Source organism: Mastigoproctus giganteus, chromosome 11 (assembly GCF_048544385.1).
Source record: "Mastigoproctus giganteus isolate SK-2022 chromosome 11, ASM4854438v1, whole genome shotgun sequence".
NCBI classification, from domain to species: domain Eukaryota; kingdom Metazoa; phylum Arthropoda; class Arachnida; order Uropygi; family Thelyphonidae; genus Mastigoproctus; species Mastigoproctus giganteus.
Window position 1 is genome coordinate 86,630,673 of NC_143585.1, and position 14,114 is coordinate 86,644,786.

Genomic DNA, 14,114 nt, shown 5'->3' on the forward strand with positions numbered 1-14,114 from the left:
TTGAAAGTGATTTTCTTAAAAAATTGTACTTGTTTATAAATTACTCACTAAATTTCACAATTAAAAATAATTTTTCTCTTGTCATTTTTAAAAATGAACATAATACTTAAAGTACACAGAACTAATGAACAACACAAACATTGAGGTGGTGATTTAAATACGTTTATACATTTGTAATGCTCAGAATTCTCAAAATTTATTAATTTTTTTGGAATTATAGTTGGAGTTGGCTAAACAGATTTTACTGTATGCTAAACTTTATATATATATTATTTTCATTGGATGAACATGCACACACACACACACACACACCCACCCACTCACCTACACACAAATGACTTCATTACATTCTCTAAAGAGAGAATTCCTTCATCCCACACCTGAACTTTGCCACATTCAAGAAGAGGTAGCTTGATAAATGTAAAGTTAATCTCCATATCCAAGAGATAATGAGGTAACTTCAAACCCATATGCCAGTGGGTTGATCCTTCTGGTTAGTTCAAAACACAGACTTTGTGCCGGGTAGACAATATACAGGTTAATATACAACGTTTGGCACATAACTGAACTACAGGAATGATGAAATTTATTTACACATTCCCAAATGGAAGATTGATTCTATGAAACAAGGTGGAATATAAGGATGGAACTTACTTTGGGGGCAAAACTAGCAATTTCTTCATACTGGTAACTGCTATCCAGAACAGTTACTTGCCAAAGTTTTTGCTGAAATCATGAGCAATACCAGCCAAAATAATTTACAAATAAGTTATCAAATGCATCTCTTATATGGCTGTTCCTGCTTAGACATATAACAGCTAGATCTGCCTAAACTGTAGTCTCGCGAAATATACGAACTGGTGAGCCAGGATATTTGACATGGATGTAACGAGTAAAGGTGGCTGAATCTGGGCTGGTTGGCATGGTAAGGCTAATGCGGGGCAAGTTGAGGTCAAGACTTTCACAGGGTAGATGAGGAGATGACTGGTACTGGTGGCAGGAAATTTCTAAAAAAGAAAAAATATATATATCCATCTTGCAAAAACAAAACAAAAAAAAAAAAAAAAAAAAAAAAAGGTTTTTTTTTTTTTTTTATATCCACTTCACTTTTATTTTAAATGCAAATGATAAATTTGTATTGAAAATAGAGATGAAGTGGGAATAAAAAAAAAAAATACCTGAATGATTACATTAGGCATAAATCCAACTGTGATTGAAATAACATTTATGACATATACCAATGTCAATTTTTACATTCATTTAAGAATTATGAGAAGTCAAATTATTGATCAATACAATAATGTTATCAACTTTAAAAGTCATTATTTGTAACGTGAAAATAAACACATCAAAGAAAATGAAATATAAATAAAACAAGAAGCATCTAAAAAGTAAAATGTTTTATTTTTTATCAACCATAAATGGAGAGATTTATTAATTTATCAACTATAAATTAATTTTTTTTATTTTTAAATCTTTTATTATAATATATGTTAAATCAGCAATATTTTTATATACTGCAGGTTTAACACATTTTAAATAAGGTAATTTTCGTAGCAGCTATCAAAGCTCAGGGCATAAAACTGAAAAATAGGATCTTGTGGTAAAAAGATAAATGTAGTGTGCATTTATTTATCTTATTTTAATTTTATATTATTCAAAAGTTATTTTATAACCAATTACATCAATATAAATAGCAAAAGGAAATCAGAGTGAAAACAATGCTGATATGATGCTCAGCTCTTGATACACACTGCCATTTTCACTAAGCAATGGTCCCATCGGTGAGGAGGGAGGGAGGTACATTTACCCATACACACGCTGAAACAAACAACCTATATATACAACCAAAGAGTCTGCACAGCAAATTATATCTGGCATGGTGTTGAGAGTACACACCCTTGGATACTAACTATAACATGAAACCAAAAGGCTGAAAGCAGGATAGGCATACAATGTGTGTGTGGGGGGGGGGGGGGGGATGAAAAAAAACTAATACCATATCACTTACCCACTGATAGGACAAACAGATACAAATAGTATTGTTTATTATAAACAAATAGTGTAGCATACGAGAAGTCCACTTCACATCCTGAAGGCTTAATTTGCAGCCAAAATAAAAGTTCATGTTTTTTTTTTTTTTTTAATAGGGACATTATAAACTGTCTGTGAGATTTACTTATGTAATAACTACACACCTAACAAAATCTATCTGATAAATAAATGCATGTCAAATTGCAGATGTAACCAAAAACTCTAAAAAGAAGAATTTATTAATGCATAACAACGTTAATTCACACACTCTTAACTTTGACTGACTGACCTGTACAGGAGGTTTGTTTTATATATCCATCTGACATGCAGGGATCAATGTCAGATGTATAGACCAATCTGAAAACTGCTGAAAGCTGATCACTGTAGCAAGATATAGAAAAACTTCTAGATCTTGCTGGAGTGACTTCTGACTTCAGTACTTCTCAATCAGCAGTCAAACTAATATGAACAGATAAATCAAATTCTAAGTACATGCAAACTAAAATATGAAATATCTTGTAAACTGAGTGTTGGGGAAAAATAGGTTCTACATTCAAAATTGGCTATAAACTAAGTCCACTATATTTCTATTGTCATTGTTTTCCAGTGCAATCCAGAATTGCTGATAATTCAACACTGACACGGTCCTATGGATGCTGTATTATTAGGCTTCTACTATAATAAATTTAATAATAATAATTTCAGTATATTAGCATTAGTAGTAGCAAATGATGCAAGAAAGCAGCCGTCCTTCCTCCCAAATAGTCTTATTCTTTCTTGAATTTATTCAAACTACTCACTTTTCAATACCAAGTGGAAGTTTGTTTCAACACTCAACTATTCACTGGATGAAGGCAAACTTCTGCACATCTATCCTGCAACCATCCTTCCTCAATTTGAATTTGTGCCCTCTCATGTCTGTAGTCTGAACAAGAGGAAAGAGTCCATCAGCACTAAACCGACTCAATCTATTTAAAGCCTTAAATGCCTTGATCAGATCTTTCAGGTGGCCTAGTCTCCATATGCTGAAATTTGTAGAACTGAAGGTTTTTCTGGTAAGGGCACCCTTTTGTTCCTTTCACCAATTTCATTGTTGTGCATCTATTGCAACAGATCCACATCTTTCCTAAAATGAAGTTTCTAGATTTGTATACAGTACTCAAGATGTGGCCTGACCGTTGCGTTATACAGTGGAATAATTACCTCCTTGTACCCTGCTGACAAAATTCTTGTATATCACTGACAAAGCTCTATAAACTGTCCTAGCAGCCTGTTTGCATTGCTCAAAGAACTTCATGCCTGACTGCACAATTACCCCCAGTACTTTTTCATTCTCCACCATCCCGAGTATGGTACATTATAGTTGGTATGTTATTCTGGAACTACTGCTACCCATGACAAATGCTACCTTGCATTTGTCATTGTTAAATTTCAATTGCTTACTTCTCGGCTCATCTGCCTAATTTTTCTAGATTTTGTTTCAGCAGCACATACTAATTACTGTCATTAATCACCCTGCCAACCTTTGTATCATCTGAAAACTTAGACATTAAGCCTGATATGCCTTCATCAACATCAATTAAGAAATATAGAAAACAACAATGGGGCCAAAACTGAACTGTGGGAGACTCCACTAATAACATTTGTCCAAGAAGATAAGTGCCTATTGATAACTACTCTGTCTTCTCCCACTCAACCAACTCTTTATCCATAATATTAAGTTGATCTTAATTCCACACTGCTCTAATGTGTATAGCAGTGTCTTTTATGAACAACAGTATCAAATAATTTTCTGAAATCTGGGTATATGATGTCAGTTATTTTTTTCATCCAGTTCCTTTGTTATTCCTTTGTCATTCCTTCTTTAACCAGTGACTCAACCAGCGATACAGTAATGTAAAATTTATACATTCATAACTCATGCATATCCTTTATATATACTATGTATGTACTTTATGTACATACAAATTTTTTTTATGTGTTTTCTGAAAATTGCTATTTCCAGAAATTCAAGATCAATGTAACAAAGTTTCTAATGTCTTTCTCAGAAACTTACTACTGGATTACTTCGGTTCCAATATCTTTTGTGTTTGGGGTTACACTATATATATATATATATATATATATATATATATATACTGGAACCCAAGTAATCCAGTAATGAGTGAGGGAAATAAAAAAAGTTATAGTATGTCTAATGCTCCAAAACAAGCAGTGGAGCAGTAGAGGAAGCAAAAGGATATAAATAATGTGTGGTTTGTAGAATAAATAAAGTGTCTGTGAAAATGGAAATGAAAAGTATACAAGGTGCTAGAACCAAGAGAAGTTTGAGGGATAGTAGAAAGTGGAAGTGAAGTAGTGGTTAAACAGGTGAAAGAATTTGAAAAACCTAGTGTAAAAATGAACTGGGACTGAGGGAAAAAACACACACACACACACACACACACACACACACACACACACACACACACACACACACACACACACACACACACACACACACACAAGTAAATAAATAAATAACACTAAATTCAGATACGGGAGGGCAATTTTACCAAGGGATCGAATCAGGGGATGGCAAATATGCAGTATCTGAGTATAGTATTAGATTATTTGTACTATAATATAATGCTATATTCGGCCCCGAGTGCCAAGCGAGTGACTAAAGCGATTCTTCAGTGATTTGAAAGCGATTTTCTTAAAAGAGCGATTGATTGTAGTTGAATGTTATTTTCTAATTTCCAAAGTTATATAATTTTGCTCTTCTAAAGTAAAGAAGTCAGCTTACTCAACAGAAAGGAAAGCCACCTTTCTTCTTGTATATAAGACTAACGCACTAACACTAACAACCTTATCGCTTGGTCACTGGTGGCACCGCTCCTGCCTCCACGTGGCGGGGCTGGAAGCCTGGGAGGAGAAATCCACTCTCCCGGGACTAAAAGGAGCAACTATGGACAACACAAAACAGTCCTACTATGGATCTCTTGATCCAGATTCAAGTAGACATGATGACCATGATAATTTGAATAAATCCCATGCTAAGAGACAAAAAAAAGAAGGGACAGATTTTTCTGCTCCTCTCTTCTTAATATTGCATTCCTCCACAGACCAACCATTGAGTAAGCTCTCCCCATTTTTAATTCAGAAATGTCTCGAAAATGTGGCTGGGCCTCCAAAAATGGTTCGGCGACTAAGATCTGGAGACCTATTAGTGGAGATGAGTGAACGCAGACATGCTGAAAGACTCTTGAAAATATCTACCTTTGGTGGAATTCCCACAAAGGTTACCCCACATGCCACCTTGAACTCCTCTAAAGGGGTAATATCTGAATGGGATCTTCTAAATGTATCAGAGGATGAACTTGTCTCCGAATTAAGTAACCAAAATGTAGTCCAGGCAAAAAGAATTGTCATCAAAAAAGATGGAGAGCCTGTCCCTACACGAACAGTCATATTGACATTTAAGTCACCAAATCTCCCCACAACTATAAAAGCTGGATATCTCAGATGCCATGTTCGACTGTACATTCCCAACTCAGTTCGGTGCTTTAAGTGCAAAAATTCGGTCATTCGCAAACTGTGTGCAGAGGTATAGTCACTTGTGCTTCTTGTGGTTCAAAAGAACACACACATACGGACTGTAATAATGAAACCCAAAACTGTCCTAACTGCCAGGGAAATCATTCTGCCTTCTCTAAGGACTGTATCCAATGGAAAAGAGAGAAGAACATTCAGAAATATAAAATAGAGAACAAAGTGTCATATCAAGAGGCAAAGAAACACTTTGCAATCCCTACTAAATCATCTACATACGCCTCAGTTACTCAACAGCTACGCACAATATCAACTCAGACTGACTGCTCCGTCCCTCCAAATATCTCTATATCTGGTTGGGCGAAATCATTACTTACTTCATTAAAAGAACAATCTTCCTCCAAATATGCAACCCAAGAAGTAAATACTCCGGTAACAATACCTCCAGATAAGAATCCCAATCAGCAACCGAAAGTACAAACTAAGAGCTCTGAAAGAACTGATACGCACACATTCAGATCTGATACCATGGACACTGATGAAAAAGCGGATGAAGATGACACTTTTCTTGAAATTCATCCAGAAGGTGACATTGACACAAGCAGACCAGTCTTCTCAAAGAAGGATAAAGGAAAAATAGACAGGCGTAAGCAAACTACCTCACGGAAGTTAGCAGACACTAGCTAAAACCAAACAATGGATACAGTTATTCAATGGAATTGTCGTGGGCTCCGTGCTAACTTTGACGACTTTTACGATCTTCTATCTGAATACAAGCCTGTTGCAGTATGCATTCAAGAAACAAATCTCACAAATGCAATATCTATGACAATTAAGCATTACAATATGTATAGAAAAGATAGAAACTCATCTAATTTAGCTCATGGAGGAGTAGCACTCAAGTGAACTCTTCGGTATCCTCTAGACCTATCCCCCTGCAAACATCTTCAGAGGCTATTGCTGTCCGTGTCACCTTTGGCATCACAATAACATTAATTTCATTGTATCTATCACCAAATCATACATACACCTTTGCTGATTTAGATAATTTAGTAATGCAAATACCTGCTCCCTTTTGTATTATGGGTGACTGGAATGGCCATCACCCGCTATGGGGTTCTCAACATCTTGACTCCAGAGGACAGATAATTGAAAAAAATTTTAGATAAACATAACCTGACAATTTTAAACACAGGTGCTCACACATACGTGCATTTATCATCTGGCTCAACTTCTGCTATTGATCTTTCAATATGCTCTCCAGTGATATTTCCTCTCATAGACTGGACCGTTACTAATAACCCTCGCGGGAGCGATCACTTTCCTATCATCTGTACTTTCTGTATAAGTTCTACTCCTCAGAGTAACATTAGGACAACCTGGAAATTTGCTAAGGCTAACTGGATTAAATACCAAGAAATAGCTCACTTAGATACTGTCTTCATAGCAACCCACACAACTGACTCTGCAGTAAGCTACATTACAGATACAATAATGAAAGCATCCGAGACTGCTATACCAAAATCATCATCCAAAATCCGGCTTCATCCAAAAATGTGGTGGAACGAAGCATGCAACAGTGCTAAAAAAAGAAAGGAACAAATATTGGAATATTTTTCGAAAACATCCAACCTACAGTTTAAGAGAGTCAGAGCTAAAGCTCGTCATATAAGACGGGAGAGTAAAAAAGAAGCATGGGCATATTATGCCTCTACCATAAACAGATCCACGGATACTTCTACAATATGGAAAAAAATCAAAAGAATTAATGGTAAATACTCGCAGACAACTTCTCCTATCCTACTTGTAAAAGGGAAAGAAATCTCTGAACCTACAGAAATTGCCAATGCCTTAGGTACTACGTTTGAAACGCTTTCAGCTGTTGCCACATATGAACCTGCATTTCAATTGCTAAAATCCCAGACAGAAAAATACAAACTAAATTTTAATACTGTCATCCTTCATTCTTATAATCTGCCTCTGACCATGAATGAATTGCGTAATGCACTTGCACGAATGAAAAACAGTGCTCCAGGTCCCGACGGGATTTATTACACCATGATCTGTCATCTAAGTGAGGAATCATTAACTGTACTCTTACAATTGTATAACAGAATTTTCTTAGAGGAGTATTACCCTGCTAGCTGGCGCCATTCTTATGTGCTACCCTTCCCGAAACCAGGGAAAGACCACACAGATCCCAAAAATTACCGTCCTATTTCTCTAACCAGTTGTCTGGGAAAAACATTGGAAAAAATAATTAACGCCAGACTGACATGGTTATTAGAGACTCAAAACATTTTAAGCCCAAGTCAGTATGGTTTCCGGAGAAAAAGATGTACGCTTGATCTCATTATCAAGGCCGAAACAAATATCCGGAATGCGTTCTTGAGAAATGAACACCTAGTTATGGTATGTGTTGACATCGAAAAGGCCTTTGATACAACTTGGCGATATGGGATTCTTCAGGACTTTCATAAATTTGGACTTCGGGGTCATCTCCCAAAATTTATTAAGAACTTTCTAGGCAATAGATCCTTTCAAGTCCGATTCCACTCTTCATTATCTCGAGCATATGTACAAGAAGAGGGAGTTCCCCAAGGATCAGTGTTGAGTGCCACACTCTTTGCCATTAGGATTGATTCTATTACCAAGTGCATACCTAACACAGTTGACGCATACTTGTACGCTGATGATCTTGCCATGTCATGTCATTCTCAAAATATGAGACTTATTGAAAGACAACTACAAGGCACCATTAACAAAATAGTCTCTTGGGCCAAAAATAATGGATATCGGCTTTCTAAACCAAAAACGACTGCTGTGCATTTCTGTCGCAAACGTTCTTTACATCCGGATCCAGACCTTCAGTTGGATTCTCATTGTATTACTTTCCAACCTAGTATAAGATTTCTTGGTGTAATATTTGATAAAAAATTAAACTTCCTGGAACATATAAAACATGTTCGTACAAGTTGTCTTAGAAAACTAAATCTTCTCAGAGTAATTTCTTCTATGTCATGGGGTGCAGATCATTACGTGCTGTTACATCTATACCGCTCACTGATCAGATCCCGGTTAGACTATGGGTCTCCTGCATATGACTCAGCCAGGCCAAGTGTATTGAAATGGCTTGACCCTGTACATCACAGTGCATTAAGAGTTGCACTGGGGGCTTTTCGCACATCACCAATCTTAAGCCTGTATACCGAAGCCTATGAACCACCGTTACACCTTACACGGGAAACTCTACTACTAAATTATGCAGCCAAAATCAGCAGTCTCCCACATCATCCCATGTGGCAATACCTCTTCACGCCAAAATGGAGAGAAATCTATCAAACTAAACGGCGTTACAACAAACCATCTGGCATTAGGCTTGAAGCTTTGATCACAAGCTGGGGCCTGAAGTTTTCTAACACCCTCCAGGATACTAGCATGGAAACGCAGCCATGGCTTTCCATGGCTCCAGTACATATTGATAGACATTTTCAGAAATGGGGAAAGAATAACTTCTCTGATATCAACATTAGACATATACATTTGGCTCACTCTACCGAGTTTAGCAGCTTCATTCAGCTATACACAGATGGATCCAAAACTGGTAATAAAGTTGACACAGCTGTGTACTACCAAATGCCACCATCTCCAGACAGCTCCCACCAGAATGCAGTACTTATACCTCAGAGTTATATGGTATTCTACTAGCCCTAGAGAATATAAAAGAAGCCTCGTACGCTAAATCCATCATTTATACGGACTCGTTGAGTGCTGTTAATGCTCTACAGTGTAAATCCTTCCCTAGTCATCCTCTGATACAGAAAATTTTAGCACAGTTATTAGCACTTCATGGACTCGGACAGCTCGTAATATTTTGCTGGATCCCTGGACACGCTGGAATCGTAGGAAACGAGCAGGCAGATTTAGCTGCTAAAATTGTTACAAATGAGATACCATCAAATTTCAGGACTCCTTATAGTGATCATAAGTCCTTTATCAAACAGACATATAAAGAAGTGTGGACACGCTTGTGGAAAGATCAGAAAAATAATAAACTTTTTGAAATCAAGAGAGAACCTAAACTGTGGCAATCCAGCCTGAGACGAAACAGAAAGGAAGAAACTATTTTAGCCAGATTACGCATTGGTCATACTTTCCTCACTCATAGCTATCTACTAACAAACAGTGACCCTCCCCAATGCAGTAATTGTTTATGCCCACTAACAGTAAAGCATATCATCATAGAATGCCCGCAATATCAAAAAGAACGGAAAACAGCTTTTTCCTCAAATTTTCATAATTACAATCATTTAACACTGCAGTGTGTCCTAGGAGATCGAGAGAACATAGATGACATTTTTCTTTTTCTAAAATTTATTTATAAATATCACCTTATCTGAACTGCTATCTCCTGTAAGAAAAACGATGGAAATATCAGACAGTAATTAGTGCATTATAGCCTAAGTTGCTGATGCACCAATAAATCTAACAAACAACAACAGTGCTATATTCAGATTCTGCATATTTGCCATCCCCTGATTTGACCTCTTGCTAAAATTGCCCTCCCATATCTGAACATAGTGTTATTTATTTATTTACTTGTATATATATATATATATATATATATATATACAGTGAAACTTCTCCTAACGGACACCTCTCGTTAACGGACATCTCTCTACAATGGACATTTTCAAATTCCCCAACTCACCTCCATTGGTTTTAACGTGTTTGCAGCTTTTGTCTAGCGGACATTCTCTGTAATGGACGTGGACAGGCAATCTGCACTGTTTCGTTTAGATTAGCACTTAATTTGATCTCCTCATAACAGACAGCGGGTGAGCTCACGGCCCTTTTTCTAGGAACGTTTCTTCCACGTATTGCCTCAATTGTGTGTTTATTTTCTATTTCCAATTCTCTGAATTTTATCAAGGTTTACGTCGCGGTTCTAAACCCTGTTTCAAGAATTTTAAGGCATGTGTAAAACTTCTGATGAATTTGGTGCGTGCGGGGGGGATATGGTCAGCCTTTCGTCTTTTCAGTTTCAGTTTTGTTCAGTGTCGTGTGAAGTGCACAATGTCTTCTCGTAAACATTTAACTTTAAAAGATAAAGTCGAACTCATTAATGCGTATGATCGGCAAAAAAATAGTGTTCGCAATCTCGCTGCAAAATTCAAAATCGGGAAGACGCAAGTAATCGACATCCTAAAGAAAAAAAATGAACTGCTCAAACAATTTTGGCAACACAGAAATGATCAGGTTCAAAAATCATTCCCGAAAATTGTTGGACTTCAAATTTGTCGCGCACGTGCTAAAAAATTCCCATTAAGGGCCTATTATTAGGGAAAATGCTTTGGAGGTTGCGAAATCCATGGCAGTAAACGAGTTCAAAGCTTCTGTGGGATGGCTAGACAAGTTCAAAACTTGGCATAAAATTTCTTGGAAAACCGTAAGTGGTGAAGGTGGATCTGTTGATACTGGGGTTGTAACAGAGTGGACCATCAAACTGGAAGATTTATGTCATGATTTTGAAGCTAAGGATATTTACAACTGTGACGAAACAGGGTTGTTTTTTTAAAGCTCTTCTGAAAAAACAATGAGTCTAAAAAACGAAAAGTGCCATGGCAGAAAAATTTCTAAGGAACGCTTGACTGTACTATTGTGTACAAATATGCTGGGAGACTTTGAACAACCTCTTGTTATAGGAAAACCACAAAATCCTCGTTGTTTCAAGGGCATAAAGTTGAATCTTTTGAATGTTGACTGGAAGTCTAATAAAAAAGCATGGATGACACGAGATATCATGAGCGAATGGATAAGTCACTTTAACCAAAACATGATTTGTCAAAATAGAAAAATTATTCTTTTCATGGATAATGCTGCATCTCACCCGCACATTGAATTGTCCAACATTCAAATCATTTTTCTGGCACCAAACACATCTGCAGAGTGTTTGTAGAAGAAAATAAGTGATTACTGTATGTATTTTCAGCCCTTGGATCGAGGGATAATAAAAAATTTTGAACTTCACTACAGAAAACGTGTTTTAAGACATCTCATTGCAAACATGAATGATGTAACATGTGTGAGTGACCTTGCAAAGAAAATCAGCATCCTAGATGCGATTCAATGGATTTCCTCTTCAGTAAACGCAATTAGAAAACAAACTGTCGTGAACTGTTTTGTAAAGTCTGGCTTCTCAAACGCAAAAATTGAAGTTGTGAACAGCAATGTGGAGCACCAAGAAGAACAAGAACTTCAACATCTATTGATAATGTACGATACTTCTGCTGCAAGTGACCCTGGCTACAAAGATATAGACTCAAACTTCACTACAGAAGATGGTGCTCTAGATATCAACGACATTATCATCGATATTTTTCAAGAAGTTCCTCATGAGGATGAAGAAATGGAAGGAGGTCATTCTGTCGAAGAACATATTAACGACGAACCACCGATGAAAATAGAAGAAGCGCTCATACAAGTCAATCGTTTAAAAATGTTTTTCGCCGCTGAAGAAGATACTGAAGGACTTTCGATGGTTTCTTCACTCCAAACAAATGTTGAAAACAAAATTATCAGCTGGAAGAAGGTGCAGAAGAAAATAAGTGATTACTGTATGTATTTTTCTTAAGATAAAGTCATAATATGCATAGCACAATTGTATGTGTATTATTTACAAAAATGTTGTGCAAAATCTGTATATAATTTAATTTAATTTTACATTAAACGTTTAAGGATTTTTCTTTATCTCTTGTGTATGTAATTGTATATTATTTACAAAAATATTGTTCAAAATCTGTATATATTTTAATTTAATTTTACATTAAATGTGTAACGATTTTTCTTTCTTTTTTTTTTTTTTTTCTCTCCCTCAGACTTCTTGTTAGCGGACACTTTTCTCTAATGGACACATTTTCGTTCCCCATGGCTGTCCGTTAAAGGGAAGTTTCACTGTACATATATATTTATTTATTTTAAAAATCCCCCCCCCCCCTCAGTCCCAGTTCATTTTTACACTAGGTTTTTTAAATTTTTTCACCTGTTTAACCACTACTTGACTTCCACTTTCTACTATCCCTTAAACTTCTCTTAGTTCCGGCACCTTATGTACTTTTCATTTCCATTTTCACACACACTTTATATTTATTTTACAAACCACACATTATAGCCAGCCCCTTTCAAAATTGGCCATGTGGTAGGCAATGGCATACCACCACATTATCTGATGCCACAGAGACCATAACAAAACCAACTCCAAAAACTGTTGTTAAAGGAAGACCTGCAACTAGGAAGGATAGGATCAGTGAACTTTTGGGCATGACATTTTGCATTGCCGCTCGTATAGCATATGATTGATGCAGTTGGAGGATTTTGTTAATGGCTACAACAGCTCCTCAGGGAACTATGTGACTGGAAGAAGAAGAATATATACATATAAACACAGTAGAGAGGATAAGTAAAAGATTTTTATAAATAGTACTTGCTGTCAGTTTTTCTGATTTAACATACTACATTTAATATACAAAAGTCACATTAATTAATAAACTTGCCTGTTTCAATTTTTTTTTTTTTTTTTTGTATTTTTTGGCTAATACATGTTTAATATTATTATTATTTTTTTTTTATGAACAAAAGGCTGTGGACACAATGAAATTTATATTATTAGGTGATATTGACAAGAAAATATCCTTGTAAAAAAAATAAAAATTACTAATGGACAAAATAATAGCAACCACTGATTTTAATTACTTGGAATTTGCCCTAAGTGCTTGGATCACCTACAGTGGATGGGAAGGGATAATTATTAGGTATGAAAAAAAAAAAATTGATATTACTCCTAGAAACACTATTAAAATAAATTTTTTTCCCCCTTCTGCCAACCACAATCCACACGGGAAATGTCTGCACATGTGCAAGGCTATAACTTCAGCTAATATATTGACCTACTGTTGTTTCTCTTATTTTGAGTTGAAAAATAGGCACAATGCCTTGAGAGCTTCTCTTAAGGTTTTATATTGGTTTTGTGTATTTTATTTTAGTTCATTGTATACAGTTTTTAGTGCTTTTATTTATACAATTCTCAGTCTTTAATTTTTGTTTTATATATATATATATATATATATATACACCCTATCATTGAATTATATTAAATATTAACATAAATTAAATTATAATAAAGTGAATAAATAATTAGGCGTTCATTAGAGGCAGCGACTTGCAATTCCTCCATATGAAGCTGAAATACATCCAATATTTTAAATTAAATAAAACATAAGCCAGCAGTATGGCAAAAACTGTAGAGCGAAAATTAACATAAAAATAACCCAAATAAATAAACGAACGAAAAAAAGGATAGACATAATAGTAGCCCGATAACCCTTGTATAATTTCGAGTTTTAAATCCGAATTAATAAAAACTATACAAATTTTAGGATAATGCCAATTATATAATAATTTAGCGGTACCCCCCCCCCCAAGAGGTACCAGTTCCGAAAGACGTGAAATATCACCAAAAGAGGGTTAAAAGAACTACCAAACGATAA

At 35.7% G+C, this 14,114-nt stretch overlaps 1 protein-coding gene across 2 annotated transcripts in view; it reads right to left on the minus strand.

Annotated features, from left to right (window-relative positions):
• Window positions 1-329: 329 nt before the first annotated feature.
• Window positions 330-14,114, minus strand: part of 5PtaseI (inositol polyphosphate-5-phosphatase A) — a 400,034-nt gene continuing 386,249 nt past the window's right edge. For both annotated transcript variants that reach the window (XM_090385500.1, XM_090385499.1), the window contains one exon: window positions 330-1,007. In XM_090385500.1, coding sequence (XP_090241626.1) covers window positions 819-1,007 — 189 coding nt within the window. In that variant the 3' untranslated portion in view covers window positions 330-818. The remainder of the gene's footprint in view (window positions 1,008-14,114) is intronic.